Here is an 18,492-nt window from a genome sequence, read left to right on the forward strand (position 1 = left end):
TTCTCTCTCTCTCTCTCTCTCTCTCTCTCTCTCTCTCCTCACTAAAGTGAATAAGTAAAAAACCAAACAAAAAAAAAAAGAAAACAAATTTTTAAATTAAAATTAAAATAATGTAATAACAGCAAAAACAATTATAGCCACATTTTAACAGACTTGAAATATCAGAATTGCTTTATTAAGTTCAAAGCCTATCTTCCTTCGCTCTGTTGTCTTTTCTTCCCCCGCCCACTCCTTATCAGACACTTTTGCTGTGTATAGTGGTGCTTTCGCCTAAAACGATGGCAAAATACAAAATGGACCATTTGTAACAGCCAAAGAAATTTCTGTATGTTATTTTGAGTTGTATACCCCATACAGAGGAGAGCACATCTGTGTACCAACCATCCTTGCTAATGGTGAAAGATATTCTATGGCAACTCACCTTGCTGAGAGGAGGTTAAAGAAAACATTCAAAATGAGATGAAAACAAATATGAAAGAAAGAGGCGAGTGATATTGACACAAAGAAATGTCCTACATGCTACTCAGTGAGGTACAGGCTGTGGGTGGTGCTTTCTGGATATAATGATGACACGGACATGATGGTAGTGGTGAGGGAGAATTCCGCTAAGGTGAGATAGGAACTAAGTTCTCGGCTTGTCTTTTGGATGAGTTTCTTCTCAAGAGGGAAAAACATGGAGACCAAATATCCTGTAGTATTTAATAGAACCAAAAGGAAGAATTCATTGGGAAAATAAGAATTATTATAGTCTTTGGAGAATGTTAGCATGTGCTATTAGAGTTTACATGCAAAGAAAGTACACAGTGCTGTAGCTGGGTGTTTAGTTTTCAGAAAGTTAAATTTCAGACATTTGGGGGAAATATGAATGTGATCCCATGGTTAGAACCTGTCAAAAGGAACATATTTTATGGTGAGGGCTGGGGGAGGCTTGAGACATAAAATTTGAACCAGAAATAATAAGTAATTTGAACAAAAAATAATATCAAACACTCTATGGCAGGGTGTATTCTTAAACTCTCTCTCTCTTTTTCTTTCTTTCTCTTTTTCTCTCATTTAATCCTCACAGTAGCCCTGAAGTAGATACCATAAATTATCTCCATTTTTACATACTGGACACCGAGGCACAAAGAGGTGAAGTAACTTCCCCAAGGACACATTAACTATTAAGGGCAGAGCCAGGATTTGAACTTGCGCACATCTGTACTTTTTTTTTTTTTTTTTTTGTATTTTTCTGAAGCTAGAAACGGGGAGAGACAGTCAGACAGACTCCCGCATGCGCCCGACCTGGATCCACCGGGCACGCCCACCAGGGGGCGATGCTCTGCCTCTCCGGGGCGTCGCTCTGCTGCGACCAGAGCCACTCTAGCGCCTGGGGCAGAGGCCAAGGAGCCATCCCCAGCGCCCGGGCCATCTTTGCTCCAATGGAGCCTTGGCTGTGGGAAGGGAAGAGAGAGACAGAGAGGAAGGAGAGGGGGAGGGGTGGAGAAGCAGATGGGCGCCTCTCCTGTGTGCCCTGACTGGGAATCGAACCTGGGACTTCTGCACGCCAGGCCGACGCTCTACCACTGAGCCAACCGGCCAGGGCCACGTCTGTACTTTTAACCACCACTGTTGTGCAGCATCCAGAAAGCTCCCTGATGAGATCACGGAGAAGAATATAAAAATGAAAGGAGCAACCTATAATCACAGATGAGGGCAGGCACCTGAAACGGAAGGTGTGCTCGTGGGTTAAGTGTCCAGGAGGCATATCCTTAGTGACCCTTCATCCCACCCCTTCCGGCTCCAAATGTTCTCTGAGACCCGAGTTGCCACAGCTCAGAAATAGCTCATGAGTAGAACGTTATTTTTATTCATCAGTCAGGAAAACAGAAGCCATTTGTAGGTTTTTTAAGCAAGAAGAAATTTAATACATGGAATGAGATGTTTTTAAAAATTGTTGAAAGAGCCCTGGCCGGTTGGCTCAGCGGTAGAGCATCGGCCTAGCGTGCGGAGGACCCGGGTTCGATTCCCGACCAGGGCACACAGGAGAAGCGCCCATTTGCTTCTCCACCCCTCCGCTGCGCTTTCCTCTCTGTCTCTCTCTTCCCCTCCCACAGCCAAGGCTCCATTGGAGCAAAGATGGCCCTGGCGCTGGGGATGGCTCCTTGACCTCTGCCCCAGGCGCTAGAGTGGCTCTGGTCGCAATATGGCGACGCCCAGGATGGGCAGAACATCGCCCCCTGGTGGGCAGAGCGTTGCCCCATGGTGGGCGTGCCGGGTGGATCCCGGTCGGGCGCATGCGGGAGTCTGTCTGACTGTCTCTCCCTGTTTCCAGCTTCAGAAAAATGAAAAAAAAAAAAAAAAATTGTTGAAAGAGCTTAGAAAACGGATGGAAGCAAAGAGCAAGAAGAGCTTGCAGGAAACGAGGAAATGCGCCACCTGCAGTGGGGAACCAGCTACTGCAGGAGCTGTCCCCCATGTGCCACTGGCCCGAGCATATTCCTACCACTGCTAAGGAGAGGACTGTCTCCCCTTTCTTTTTGCCTTGTACAGCTTTGGGGAGTGCCTCTCACCGCTAGAATCTAAACCCAAAACCCTGCTGGCAAGAAGTTGGAAAATATAGTTCCCAGACCTTACATATACATTATATACGTTCCTAGACTCCCCAGCTTCCAGGAAAGTGGGTGGAAATGACGCTGGGTTGACAATAGACAAGGGCACGAAGTATTTTCCTGTCTCACTCTCTGTGGTAAATTTAACCCAGGGTATTATCCAGGGGAGTATACTCCCAAGAAAGCAAATAAAAGAACACATTTCCTATGGTAGTAAATATAAAAAAAATTTTTCCAAAATAAATTCAATTCAGCTGTTTTAGCCTTAATAGAAGCCCTGACTTGTCAGTGTCTTTATGTGTATATTGAAACAATTTATAACACCATTTCTGTCTCCTCTAGTGAAAATAATTTCTATCATTTCAGGTCAGAAGCTCATGGATATATGATTCACAACCATTACTTCCTTACTGCACCATGTGGACACATACCCATGTGTATTTCTCCTCTGCTCTCCACGCAGCGCCTTTGGCAGGGGGAAAATAATCCATGACCAGGAGATAAACGCTGATTCAAAATATAAATATAAATAGGACTTTTCAGGCCCTGTTTAGAGTAAGGCAGACCTGATCTCTCAAAAACATAAACAATTTCAAAGCTTCATTGCCTATCCTTTTGCATTGCTGAAATAAATCTGAAGTTCATTTTGCTGAAGAGCCAAGCCCTGCAGACAGCCTTTTTTGAAAAGAGAGATCCCTTCCTACCTCCCTCAAAATAACGTGAGAAACGCTACTTTAGCTCTGAGTACCACTGTTCCCTGTTTTCCCACCAAACTGCTACTTCCTCGTGCCTGCCTGAAATGCCGCCTCCTTTATTAAATCGGCAGCCCTAGAGAAGTTAACGGTTCCCTTTTACCACAGACAGGAGGAGCGGTCACGCTTGTGCTCCCTGCCTAGAAATTCCCTTCGCCAGGTTTACACCTGCAAATCCCACACCATGTGTTAGCAACTCACTTCTGCCTCTGTTGCTTACTTCCAACATGCTTCACAGGAAGCCAGTGCCAACCTTCCCCCTTAGTAGATAAAAAGGTAAAATGTAGCCCTGGCCGGTTGGCTCAGCGGTAGAGCGTCGGCCTAGCGTGCGGGGGACCCAGGTTCGATTCCCGGCCAGGGCACATAGGAGAAGCGCCCATTTGCTTCTCCACCCCCCAGCCCCCCTCCTTCCTCTCTGTCTCTCTCTTCCCCTCCCGCAGCCAAGGCTCCATTGGAGCAAAGATGGCCCGGGCGCTGGGGATGGCTCCTTGACCTCTGCCCCAGGCGCTAGAGTGGCTCTGGTCTCGGCAGAACGACCCCCAGGAGGGGCAGAGCATCGCCCCCTGGTGGGCAGAGTGTCGCCCCTGGTGGGCGTGCCGGGTGGATCCCAGTCGGGCACATGCGGGAGTCTGTCTGACTGTCTCTCCCCATTTCCAGCTTCAGAAAAATACAAAAAAAAAAAAAAAAAGGTAAAATGTAAACCTGCCATCCTTGATCCCCTTTTTCTCCTGTTTTTCTTCACCGAGTGGAACATTTCCAGGATTCTCTAGTGTTCTGATTCTTCATTTTAAGGTCCATAGATTGAAAGTTTACACAGTGTGAATGTCTTAATATATCAGCATATTGTTTCTTTTCTGTTCGTTAGCCATGTGAGCAACTCAGCCACGGTGCTGCCGTGTTTTGCAAGGGCCATTCTGGTGTGTAATGAGATTACTCATTTTGGTGAGTCTAGGAGTTTCCGAGCTACAGGCTCACCAGGAGGTCCGACAACAGTACCTTGGATTTACTGAGCACGTACTATGTGCAAAGCCTTGTTCTAAAGGTTTTCTGTGTTTCATCCCAGTGAATTCTCACAATGATGCTCTTAGAAATCATTATTGCTGATTCACAGCTTTAAGTTTGCCCAGGATTAGTAAGTGGTTGAGTCAGAATTTAACTACTTTCTGAGCCTTCACATAGGCAGTCTATCAAAAAGGCTTACGTAGGGAAATTGGTTTTATAATTAATGAGAACACTCATGACTTTTTACTTAGGGGAAAAATTATTTAGGTTTTGAGGCTATAACCTGAAATTATATGATCACCTGACAGATAAATGATTGCTTTTCTATGTAACTTACCCTTCACCGGCATAAAAATAGATTATTTATCTTTTGGTTCTTAGGAAACTTGATTCTGGAGGCATCTATAGGAACTGTTAATTATTCTAAGGATTACGTAGCAAGACTGGGATGGATGTGTAAACATTAGTCATGTGTTACTAATGTATAAAGACAGAAATATGGCTGCCTATTATTAACCTTCACAGGCATTAGTCGGTGTGTGTGGATGGGCCCAGTTCATCAATGTAGCCTGCACGGATGTCTGTCACTAGTGAGAGTAAAGGGGCGGGGCTTAACAGTTCCCTTTTACCACAGACAGGAGAAGTGGCCACACTTGTTCTCCCTGCCAAGAAATTCCCTTCGCCAGGTTTACACCTGCAAATCCCACACTGTGTGTTAGCAACTCACTTCTGCCTCTGTTGCTTACTTCCAACATGCTTCATAGGAAGCCAGTGCCAGCCACACAGCTAGTCTTGGTGACTGTGTGCTTGGTGTCAAGGTCAGCTCTGTCTTCCAGATCAGCCATTGGTCCGTGTGTTGCCCACACAGCAGTCGGCTCTGAAGGAGCAGAGCTTCTAGGATTCTGCCACTTTTGCTGCGTTGTCGCAGTAACTCATCAGGTTTTGCCATTAAATGAGTAAAGCTAACCTGGTGGTACCAAAGCCTACTTAGGTTGTAATTGGAGGAGAAGGAAACTGCAGTTTTGTTATTTACTTATTTATTGAGTAAATCATAGAAGTCATAGTAATAGTAATTGCCATATATTAAGCCCCTGCGTATTCGGCACTATTCTAAGCACTTGTACATTTCCTCATTTAATCACTGGAATCCTGAGAGTTTGGTGTGCTGACCTTTCTTTTACATGTGGAGAAACTGTGACAGAGAAGTTCGCTCAGATGCTGTGTGAGACAGTCTGAGTTTGAACTCAGGTCTGTCTGTCTCCAAAGGGCACCTTCTTGTCCCAGCACTTGATCGTTATGCGCTGGTCCAGAGACCATGTTGTGCACTGGGGATACAGGATGAAAGTGAGGTTGTCCCTGCTGTCAGTCAAGAAGGTAATAGACTCAGGACAAAAGGCAGCTGGAAAAGATAAATTGAAGAAGGACCCCTTATCGGACTTTCAATTTAACTCCTTTAGTTCTATGTTGATTTGTGGCACTTGTGTGCCATGTCATATTGGAAAACGTGCTTTATTTCTGTTTGGTTCAGTTTCACCATTTGTAAATGGGCCTAATGTTTCTAATTTACACAGTGAATAAACCATCCCCTAAGGCTCTTTGGAAGATTTACAAATGCCAAAGCTGGAAGGATGCTGTTTGACATAGATAAGTGTTATCTCTTGGCCATATACTATTTTTGCCTCTAAAATTCTGTTAAAACAGATTCTGTTAATCTGTGTCTCCTATTCACCTGAAATACCTGGTTAAGTATTGGTTAACACTTTAGGATGCTCTTTGTTGTGGGGTTTTACAGAAATACAGAAGACTCACAGAGTCTATGGAAATCTAATAGAGCGCCACAATAGTGCCTTCCAACAGAAGGACAGAAGCTGTTCATTAGCTTTTTTCCCTCATTTCTAGAAACTTTCATTTCTGACAGGAGCTCATTTGGTCACACTACACGCCTTTTTAGTAAATGATTAGGTTTTCATGAAGCCTTGGGGAGGATTATTTGGAATAAAAGAAAGATCAATATTGTTTCCCCCCAGGTCCAGAAGACACTGAGGTCTGTACTGTTATCACCCACAACGTGTAAAAACCATCTGTGCTGCTTCGCACTGTAGGGAGGTAGGAGCCCAAAGCTAAGTGCCTTGGAGCACCTGGGGCATGCACAGGCTTATTACCTGCCATCAGCCCTGCTAGGTGATTAGCGGCCTGTGGTTTCCCCTCTGTGGGACGGCGCCCTGTCTAGTGCATTCTGTTGGCTCAGAGTTGGCCTCTTATCCTGTCGTAGCTTAGGGAAACATCTCTCCTTTTCACCGTGGTTTTATTTTTGTTTTGCTGTCCATAGTGTGCCTTACACAACTCTCCTTTCATCCTAATACATAGGTCAACATTTGGAATCAGTCTTCAGTTCCAACCACTCAGCCTTTCCGAGGCTTCGTTTCTTACCCTGAAGTAGAATAACATTCCAGGCTAGTGAACTCTTTGGAAGACATTAAGTTTAAGGCATTGTGCAGATATAATGAAAAAGAAAAAAAAAGGATATAAGATTCTTTGATTTGTCCTTAAAGAGTAAATTCAACAAGCATTATTGCTGAGTGTAAAGAAAAACTACAGGCTATGAAAGATGCCATATTTCATAGAATAATGTGTTGCTTTTCCGCATGCATCTCACACACTCCCAGGGATGTCTTAGGCAAACTCGGTGCAAGGTGGAGTGTGTCACGGCCATAAGAGGGAGGTAGAGTGTGGCCAGAGTTCAAAGGAGGGTCTTGAGTCTTGTGACAGACACCTTGTTAGGGGCCAAGTCCCCCATTGTGTCCTCACAGCAACTATAAGTTGAATAAATTAGTAAAATGAGGCTTAGAGTTGTTAAGAAATATGTTTTAGAGAAAATAAAAAGTTAAAGAATAAACTTTATTTCTCTGGAAGCAGCAGGAGAGAGTGTGGTTTCGTAGAGATGAAATGACTCTTAAGCAGCAACTGTCAAGTTAAGTTCTTTATCAGAGTTTGGTCTTTGGGGTTTCTTGGCCTCATCATAATAATCTGAGTCATTACCTGGGCAATGAGTAAGACAAGAGTATCTTTTCTTTCCCAAAGAGTTACTATCCACAATTAGTGTAATAGAAATCATTTTGGAGGAGAGAGAGAGAAAGGAATGAGAGGGAGATGTCCCAGAGAACGCTAAGAAGCCATGTTGCCCTGGGCTTTATCGGGGTGAAAGGTATAACAAATGACCATTTCACTAACAAATGATATGATAGAAAAGAAAGTAGGTCTTTTCCCCCTGTACCCACTGGAAGCATTATTTTGCCATAAATATATTATCAATTAGGTGAATAGACCCTGGAAAAGGAAATATAAATAAGACAGCTTCCCCTTCAGGGCCCCCATCCTTGTTTCTCTTTTCCTTCCTAGTAATAAATTTCTTCCACCACCACCCCACCCCCCGTTTAAAAAAAAATTCCTCCTGTTTGACTTTTTGCCCTTTTTCCCGTTAGAATGGACAAAAGAGAGCTCCCTTCCCGAGGCAGCAGTGAAAGGCTTAGCATTCTTGCACACAGCTACTAGGTATAAAAGGCTTTGTTGGTTGGATATGATGTCTCAGACAGTAGGTGCTATTTCCAGAGCTGGCTGGATGCATGGCTGGGTGTCTGGGATGTGATCTGAACAATGCACACTATGTCCCCATTCTTTGCAATCCTAATTCTGTAGGTCAGGAAACAACCTGAGTCAGCATTTTGGCTTTCAAAAAAATCAGTTGGCTTTGCTAGCTCAAACCCAACATTTCTGAGGAAATCCGGACTGAAAAGAAATATTATTTGGGAACAAAAGAACTATTGCTTCTGAAATAGGAGGCAAACTATAGAGAGCCTACCTAACAGGTTTCTGAGATAAGGCCCGTACTTATGCAGAAATATAGCAAAAGAACTTAAAACTAGGTGTAGGTTGTTTGGAAAGTGGGAAAGACCATCTAAATAAATGGCTGGGTAATACTGGCTAATGCTAGGACTGTAGGCAGAGAATAGTTAGGTGTTAAAAATGTGTCTCGGGAAAGAGAAAGAGCGATCAAAAAGTGTCACCATGAAATTTTAATTTGGAGCCATTGACTTCGATGAGGAGGAAAGGACATCTGTGTCCTTAGGAAATTCACATTAGATGCTAATAAGACAGTAGATACTTCAGCATGTGAAGCTCTCATATCCATTCCAGAAACTAGTAAATTTATTGATGTATAATTTACTTAACACTTTAAAAGTGCCTACTGTGTACAAAACACTAGGGTGGGGGAAGTTAGCTTTTATGGGTTTGCAAATAATTCAAGGGAATGAATAAAAAAGTAGGGATCATGGTGCAGGGGAATTAAGAAGGCTGAGGATAGAGCTAGCCAGCAAGAAAGTTCCAACTGGGAGCTGTGGCTTTATAGCGTGTAACATTTTTAAATTCTGCCCCATGTCAGGCCTGATGATAGCATGTCTCACCGGCATTTAACAAGCAGAAGAGGTGAGACAGAGGGTCTCCTGCCACTGTCCCCACTGACTCTGTGAGTCCCATTATTTCTTAATGTCACAGGCCTACTCAGCATTCCCATTTTTAATTTTTTTTTTTAAAGAGTATCCAGCTGACAAAAGCAGAAGATCTCAAAATTATTTACAAAACCTACTGACACATTGTTCTTGGAGTTAGGAAGGTGCTACTACCTTAATTCTCTAAATAAGAAAACTAAAGATTGGAAATTAAATAATTGCATCCAGGTGGAAGCGGAGATCATTTTGCGGTGGCTGTCATTTCTCTGTACAAATAGGAAGAGGAGTCAGAAATAATGATTGCAGCAAAATGTGATCTTCGGAAACATTTCCCAGTGAGAAAAATCTCATAGGATCATTTCTCATTGTCTTTTTCCATCCTCTCAAAAGTTAGAATTCACAGAGTTAACCTTTCTGTTCCTGCTGTGATAACCGTCCTTCCCTGTTCAATTTATCACTTTGATGACAGCTGATACCAGTCTAAGCTAATATTGTAGCAATTTTAGATAATATTGCAGATGCACAAGGACATCCTCATACGAGGCAATTAAAGAAGTCACAGCAAGTTGCCATTGAAAGTGTAGCAGCTGCATCCTTGAAAACAGATGCTCTTCTGGGTCTGAATGAGTCCAATTTTGACTAATTTTAAAACCTAAACAGATTTCAGTCTGGTTAATATCAGGATGTAGAACCACTCGAGACATCCTAATGGCCTACGCTGACTGCTTCTCCATGACAGTTAGTCTGTTGGGTTTTTTTGTGAGATGCTGGGTGTTTGATATCCCAGGGAGTTTATATCAATAGAAAATAGAGACCCTGAAGTCTCAGCTGCAGCAAGATGGCCTCATGAAATTACTGTGACTTCTAAAGGTAACCCAATTTATAGAGAAAGTGCTTGGGCTATAGGGGTTGACCAGAGTCGCTTTGAACTATACTTTTGCAAGATTTCAAATAGCCTGGGAAACCAGCTCTAATGCACTACTTCCCTATCCCCCCTCTGTCCCTAGGATATACTCAAGAAACTAAGGAGAAAGTTAGAGTTGTCGATGGCAAGAAGTTCCTTGCCTTTCCTGGACTTGACCCATCTGTTATTATGTAAATTAATTTGCCATGTTATGTTGGTCAATGAAATTATTTGTTCAATTAAAAAAAAACATTGATTTTTACAAAATATTAACATAGCCAAATTTTTGTTTTAAGTTAGTAACTCTAACTCATGTCTAATTGGCTAAATATGGAGGATTGAATGAAGGTAGGGACAAGGCATGAGGCAAAGGCATCAGTCAGGAGACTATTCCAGGGGTCCTTGGGCAAGATGAGGGCCAACCAAGCAAATCACTGCAGATATAGAAAAGACAAACTATATTAAGAAAACACGTATGAAACAGAGTTGGCGGAAATTAGTCTTCGCTGAGGGGAGTAAGGGAGAGAAGCGATTCAAACGTCACCCATGTTTGCAGCTGAGATTCTTAAATTGATGTGCTGCTGACAGAAAGAGAATTCAGGATCAAGAGCAGATGCTAGAGGCAGATAATGAGTTTAGTTTTGAACACATTGCATTCGATTTGCCCATGGGATGTGCTGGTAAAGATTGCCAGCAAACAGTTGATCAGAGGGAATTCAGGAGTCATCCATTCCTAGATAATGGCAAAAACCATGAAAATGGATGAGCTCACTCAGAGAGAACATATAGCATGATGAGTAAGGGAGACCAATAAAAATAAATGGATCTTTGGGAACACCAGCATATATGAGTGGACTCATAGAAGAATACCCAGTGAAGGAAACTATGAAAACAATGTCAGGGAGGTGGACGGCTTCCCAGAGGAATATGGTGCCCTAGCAGGCAAAGGAAAACAGAATTTCAAGAAGGAAATGGCCAGTTGTGTTGAATGAGGTTGATACTGGAAAGTGCCCAGTGGATTTGGCAGTTAGGCCATCACTGGTGATGACTATCAGAATCATCGCTTGACAAAGAAGCGAAGGCAGACGTCAGGTGATGGCACATGGGAGAGTCAATGGGAGGCCAGACTGCGGGGAAAGCAAGTGTTCTCAGTTGTTTTGAAGCCTCCATATGGACCTGATGTCCTCGAGAGAGGAGTGGCAGAGGGCAGGAAGGACAAAGGGCCTGAGGAGGGCAGCCTGGACTTGGGGGAGCTGCCGCAACAGGGAGAGGAGCCGGCCAAGCACCAGTGGAGGATGAGCAAGTGGCACTGCAGATTCTTCTGAAAGTGCAATCCAGAAAACTTTAGTGGCAAGAATCCACTTTTGTTTTGTTTTGTTCCCTGTCAAAAAATGAGTTGCAGAATTAGCCCAGGGTTAGATCAAGTTGCCAAAGAAGAATCTACGTAGAGGGTCATTGGCCACTTCTAGCCACTAAGCAAGGCTGGGATGCAGACTTTTAGCTTTCTGGAGTCTCTGGTGGAATGAGCAAGAGAGAAGTGGAAACATCTGTTGGTTCACCTCGCAGGCAGTGTTTGCCCCACAAGACCATCTTTGCAGCTGCCTCATAGACCAATTTCATATAGAAAGCCAGTTACATTGCCACAGATAGTCAGCTGGGAGTCTCAAAGATGCCTGCTTTTATGCAATGTCTCTAAGAGGAACAAGGATATTGTCAATAAGATGGATCATGTGACTCATCCCCAGGATAAAAAAACAGCTCCAAGTGCATATCTTAACAAAATGATTCCATACTAATATATATATATATAATATATATATATACACACATACATTTTTAGAAGGGGGGGGGGACAGACAGATGAAAGGGAGAGAGATGGGAAGCATCAACTCGTGGTTGCAGCACCCTAGTTGTTCATTGATTGCTTTCTCATGTGTGCCTTCACTTGGGGGGTTCCAGCCAGCCAGTGACCCGTTGCTCAAGCCAGTGACCTTGGGCTTCAAGCCAGTGACTTTTGGGCTCAAGCCAGCGACCATGGTGTCATGTCTGTGATCCTGAGCTCAAGCCGGCAACCCCACGCTCAAGCTGGTGAGCCCACGCTCAAGCCAGCAAATCTGGGGTTTTGAACCTGGGTCCTCAGCATCCCAGGCTGACACTCGTTCCACTACACCACTACCTGGTCAGACTCAAGTACTAATATTTTTAAAGCTCATAGTATATGTGTTTTCTGACAACATGAAGAACAATCCCCAAGGTAAATGTACAACCATGTAGCCTGTAAAAGGGTATGTGCAGCTGTGTGTGTGTGTGTCTCATAACCTTCTGTCTTGACTACAATCTTTCAAACAGCAGATTCTGTCCTCCCTGCTTTTTTGTAGATTTCCATTGGACACTTAAGAGCCAGGTCATTGTTTGTTTTGTCTGGGTTTGCCATGCTCAGCACTTCTCTGCTCAGTGTATTCCTTCTTGTTAGGAAAACTCCTTAAACTTCAGTGAGCCCTCAAGAATTCGCAAGCCAGCTTGGCAGTGGAACACTGGGTGTAATTTTTCATGTTGCTTTTTACTTGAATGTTATGTTTTGGCAATACTATGCAGTCAAGCGAAATGTACAGTGTGCTGCTATTCTAAACTGTTTTTACCTCACTCATTGCAAGTTTTATCTTGGCTGCTTATCTTCTTATATTACCATTAACTTACTCTACTTGGATTTTTTTAAATGACACAGTTTGACAATGGTGAGTTGCAACACATAATGAAATTATATATTTCTATAATAAGAAGGCAATTTTTTTTTTTTTTTTACTTTCTTGCTGGAATTTGTCCAGAATGCCTTTGATCGAGTTTGGGACATTAGTACAATACTCCCCTCTTATCTGTGGTCTTGCTTTTCACGGTTTCAGTTACCCACAGGCATCTACAGTCCAAAACTATTAAATGGAAAATTCCAGAAATAAACCGTTCACGAGTTTTCAAATGCGCACTATTCTGAGTAGCATGATGCAGTCTCACACTGTCCTGTTCTGTCCTGCTGGGCTGTGACTCACCCCTTTGTCCAGCGTATCCACACTGTGTGTACCCTCCCAGTAGGCACTTAGTAAGCAGCCTTGTCTGTTACCAGATCAATTATCATGGTATCACAATGCTTGTGTACAGGTTACCCATATTTTACTTAATAATGGCCCCAAAGCATGGGACTAGTGGAATGCTGGCAATTTAAATATGCCAGAGAGAAACTGCAAAGTGCTTCTTTTAAGTGAAAAGGTATAAACTATATGTAGAGGAAAAAATATTATATGTAGATTTCAGTACCATTCACAGTTTCCACAGGGTGCTGGAATGTATCCCCTGCTGACAAGGGGGGCCACTGTAGAACTTTGAACCTTGGACACAGTCCGGTTTCTTCAGGATCTTTCTGCCTGTTTTCATTGATACATAGTAGCTCTCTATGCCACTGTTAGTGAGGAATCCAGGAACTCAAAAGCCCTAAAATGCTTTGAGATATTTGATCAGTGTTCCTTATAGTTGCTTTCACCCAGCCAAATGAAGACATTATGAAGGCAGCAATCTAACCTAGTGATGCAACCATAAATAATGTTAACATCACAGAGCAAATGCAATGTCACACATCTAGCCTCCTGCAGGTGGAGTTAGTGAGCATCTTAGGTGATACCAAGGCTGGTAGTAATTTTAAATCTACATCGTTACACTCCCTTCCTCCTTACACATCCATTCCTTTAACCAAAATTATTTTCTATATGTTTGCTGTGGTAATTTCTTAAAGTTTGGTTCCATAGGAGAGTGCTTAGCCTAAGAAGTCGTGCCTGTCTCTCTGGTTCCTTCTCTGGGCTTGGCAAGAGTCTAGGAATGGATGCAGCCCTGGAAGCCCATTGCTGGAGAGGCTGCTGCAGCCAGATGTTGGCTCCCACCTCTAAGGGGAACACTCCCCGACGTGTAGTCAGTAGCACTTGCTGTGTCTGAGAGAGAGAAGAATCTTCAGATGAGAAAGCAAGAAGTACTGAGAAATGGAAATTAAACTTCAAAGTAGCTGGAATTATCTTTGAAGTAATTTGTTGCTATAATTAAGCTTGTTGATCTGGGCAACTCACATACTAATGAAAAATAATTATTTGTGTTGATTTAGATTCATATTGAGTGAGTTTTATGTGCTATTGGGTCTATGTGTTTTATCTACATTAAACTATTCAATACTCCCAACAACCTCATGCACTGGGTACTATTATCTCCATTTTACAGAAAAGGAAACTGAGTCAGGCATAATTTAAGCAATTGCTCTTGGTCACATAATTAGTGAACACAGGACTTACGACCAGGCTATGAGACTCTAGAGAACTCAAATAACTTTTGGGGGAAATTGCCAGATTACCATTCATGGCCTTTAAGAATCGTGGGGCACTAGACATGTGATAGAAGGCTAGACATAAATGTCAATCACATTTTTGCTGTTCGGTATTTTCCTGAAGACATAGTCAAAGTGCTATTAATATTTTTATCAATTAATTGGGAAATACATAGAAGGTAGCTTTATAAAATTTTCTGAAAAGACCTTTGTAGGACTTTTAGTTGACTATAAGCTCTATATGGATTAAAGTAGAATCCAGCACACTACCACCACCCCTGCCTGGAATACGGTAACTCAGTCTCCCATGCAAGCGATACAGCATCTAGAACGAAGGAGCTGATATCTCTGTCTAGACAGATCAGACCACTCTGCCCCACTTATTGTTTGGTCCTGCATCCCACATTTCAAGGGAAACACAGAACAATCAGGATGATTTTTTGTTGGTGAAGTATTAGAACTGTAAAATTATTAATTTATTTGAAGACTGGTTGAAAAAACTTGGGAAGACTTGCAAGGAAGCCAAAGGAGATATTTCTAATGCTGGAGGTACTGACACGTAGGGGAACGACTGTGGAGTTGGCAGAGTCAGGGCCAGTGATTAGACGTCCATGGTGACAAACAACGATGGCCTGATGTAGGAGACGCACGTCCCTCAGAGATGGAATCGGCTGCCCTGAAAAGTCTCTACTTTCCTTTCACAAACATCCGTGTGGGTGTGTGACCAGAAACTGCACAGCCACTGGGAGCTGGAGAAATGGCACAAGCATAGACCACGTGGATGGGCCAGTGCAACTCTGAAACTGTTTTTGTCATTCCGTGACTAGATTCAAGACAATCATCTGGGCTCCTCTGTGTAATCAAGGACAGAAATAGCCTATCCTGTCCCAGACGTCTAATGCTGCCAACACCAACATTAGCCAAATTGGTAAAAATGACATGATGGGCAACAAATAACATGTCATTTTCAAAAATGTCATAGGCATCTGGTGGAATGATTGGTGTTTTGTCTTCCCCCCTTTTTTTCAGTGCTGTCTCCCGCTCAGGATAGCCATGTGACCATGGACCTGCCCCCCGTGTCCGAGCAGATCATACAGACTCTGAGCGAGCTTGCCAAGTCGTTCCAGGACATGGCTGACCGCTGCTTGCTGGTCCTCCATCTGGAAGTCAGGTATGACACTGCCACGCACAAGACTTCGACATTGAAATATACCATGGGTCATACATCACTTGCTTATTTGTGGGGAGTATCACCATAATTTTTTCTTATTATTAGGTTGTCCTTTTTTTACACAGAAAGTGATTACTAGTGTTATTCAGCTAGCCCTAAAGACTTTGAGCACATGTTGTGAATATAGTGATTCAGAGTTTTCAAGGCCTGTGACATTAGAATGGCCTGGATTTGAATGTTTATACCAGCTGACTATTTGATCTTAAGACAGTTAATTAAGTTTACTAGCCCTCAGTTTATTCATCTTAAAAATGGAAACACTAAGTCCTAACTTATAGATCTTGTAAATGACATAATACAATGCCTGCCACATAGTAAGTATGCAAAATGTGGTAGCTTTGTGGACATGATGACTTTATTGTTATTGATATTTTGACTAAGGTGCTGTGCTAATCAAGAAGGTACTACACAGCCAAGGCCAGGTAATTGAGTTGGTTGGAGTATCATCTCGATATGCCAGGGTTGCAGGTTCGATCCCTGTTGGTCAAGGCACTTATAAGAATCAACCAGTGGCCTGACCACGTGATGGCGCAGTGGATGGAGCGTCGGACTGGGATGCAGAAGGACCCAGGTTCGAGACCCCGAGGTCGCCAGCTTGAACGCGGGCTCATCTGGTTTGAGCAAGGGCTCACCAGCTTGGACCCAAGGTCACTGGCTCTAGCAAGGGGTTCTTCGGTCTGCTGAAGGCCCGCAGTCGGGGCCCATGTGAGAGGGCGATCAATGAACAACTAAGGTGTTGCCATGAAAACTGATAATTGATGCTTCTCATCTTTCTCCGTTCCTGTCTGTCTGTCCCTATCTATCCCTCTCTCTGACTCTCTCTCTGTCTCTGTGGGAAAAAAAAAAAAAAAAGAATCATGTAGGGATAGATAAGTAGCACAGCAAGCCGATGTTTCTCTCACTTTCTCTCTCTCTAAAATCAATACATTTTTTAAAATTAAAATACAAAGAATTTATTATGAAAAAAAGAAAGTAGTTTGCAGGAGGAACCATGAGCCCTTCCTTCAAGAATTTAAAATCCAACTGAAGAGATTAAGTTAAAATAATTCAAGAAAAGAGTTTCAAAGATACTAAACTCTTGGCCTCCTGTTTCTTCCCCTGCAGTGTAGAATATTCTGATTAGCTTTGGTAACCTCTGTTATAGAGAAGTGGTAGGAAGAAAGGACTAGGGAGTCTTTAATTATTCATTCATTCTTTCAATGAATATTTATTGAGAGCCTTCTCTGTGCCACACAGAGTTGTAAAAATTGGGATGTAGCAATTGAAAAACACTCAAGGTCCCTGCTGTCACGGAACTACATTTAATGGGGAGAGACAGCCAATGAGGAAGCAAAAAAGATAATTTGAGATAAGTGCAACTAAAACAATAATGGAGCCGAGCAGTGTTATCCAATAGAAATAGAAAAAGAGCTACGCATGAACCACATAGGCCAATGGTCTTCAGCCACCAAGATGTTGTATGAAGATAGAGGGTCTATAATCTTCATACATCAGGGTGGTTAACTCTTTCACAGACCGGCACGAAATTTCTGGCGGACCAACATTGGTCTACAGACCAGCAGTTGGAAACCACTGACAAAGATACTTTAAATTTTCTAACAGTCACATTTGAAAAAAGAGGGAAACATAAATTATAACATTTTATTAACTCAGTATAACCAACACATTATTTCAGCATATAGTCAACATAAAAAATTTTGAGACATTTTATAATTTTTGTCCCAAGCCTTTGAAATCTGCATATTCTACACTCACCGCACATTGAAATTTGGACTGGGCACAACTCACGTGTTTCAGTACCTGAGTGTGGCCGGTGCCGCCATTCTGGACAATGCAGAGAGTGGCTGCGGTTGACTAGAAAGTGGTATTTTTTTTGTTTGTTTGTTTTCTAGATAGAGGTCAGAGAAAACATGACAAGGTAATAAGAAGGGGCTGTCTATACAAAGGCCTAGAGGAAAGAGTTTCTGACTCTGCTGAGGGAGAAACTCTCACAAGGTCGTGAGACAACGATCAGGCTTGGAAGTGTGAGGGGTCCAGCTGGTGGTCACCCGGTGCACAGGGCAGAGCGGAGCAATAGGGACAAGGGAAGGCTGAGTAAGGAAGCAGCCGGCACCTGATCACATGGCGTCATGGAACCTGACACATTATAGGGTCTTTCAGACCAAGTGAGTAGTTCCCTTTTTATTCCAAGTGCATTAAGAAGCCATAAGAGCCTTTTATTCCATTCATCATTCATTCACATTATTTCTCAATCTTTTTAAAAAATTAAGTTTATAGGGGTGACATTGGCTAATAAAATTATGTAGGTTACAAGTGTTCAATTCTACACTACATCATCTGTGTATTGATTGCATTGTGTGCCCACCGTCCAAAGTCAAATCTTTTTCCGTCACCATATTTTTTACCCTCTTTATTACCCCCTGATGACCACCATGCTGTTGTCTGTGTCTATGAGTTTTTGTTTGTTCTTCTTGTTTGTTCATTTGTTCCTTTTAGTTTTATATCCCACATGAGACTGAAATCATACGGTTCTTGACTTTTTCTGTCTTGTTTCACTTAGCATGTTTATGATTGGATAAAGAAAACATGGTACCTATACACAATGGAATTCTCCTCGGCCATAGGAAAGATGAAATACTGCCATTTGAAATGACATCAATGTGTCTTGAGAGTGGCGTGCTAAGTGAAATAAGTCAGACATTCATTCACATTTTTAAGAGATCATTTTGGCTGTAAATGGCACAAGAATTTTAGGGAGAGCTATGAATGGAAGCAGAGTGAGCAGTTGAAACCGGGTACAAGCCCCAGAGTGACGGAGGTGGAAGTGTGAGAAGTATTGTTGGACTTGGGACCCATTCTGAAGGGAGAGCCGATAAAATCTGTTGATAGATCAAATTGGGTGTAGGGGCTGGAACCAGTGAGAGAATAAAAGACTCAAGGAAAACACCAGCTCTGGGGTCACAGCATCTGTTGGAGGTTCCAGGGCCATTAACCGAGGTGAGGAAGACTAAGGGAGGACAAGGTTGGGTGAAGGGTAAAAATCACGAATTTCATCTTGGAGATGTTCTGTTTGAGATGCTTATTAGACATCTAGATAGCAATGTCAAATAGACGTTAAATATAGACTTCTGAAACCTCAGGATCAGA

The 18,492-nt window shown here is 42.7% G+C and overlaps 1 protein-coding gene across 1 annotated transcript in view; it reads left to right on the top strand.

Annotated features, from left to right (window-relative positions):
- Positions 1-18,492, top strand: part of EXOC4 (exocyst complex component 4) — a 701,469-nt gene that overhangs the window by 623,833 nt on the left and 59,144 nt on the right. Inside the window, exon 15 of the mRNA XM_066362739.1 lies at positions 15,144-15,285. Coding sequence (XP_066218836.1) covers positions 15,144-15,285 — 142 coding nt within the window. The remainder of the gene's footprint in view (positions 1-15,143; positions 15,286-18,492) is intronic.

The sequence above is a fragment of the Saccopteryx leptura genome, chromosome 2 (genome assembly GCF_036850995.1).
Source record: "Saccopteryx leptura isolate mSacLep1 chromosome 2, mSacLep1_pri_phased_curated, whole genome shotgun sequence".
In the NCBI taxonomy this organism is placed as follows: Eukaryota; Metazoa; Chordata; class Mammalia; order Chiroptera; family Emballonuridae; genus Saccopteryx; species Saccopteryx leptura.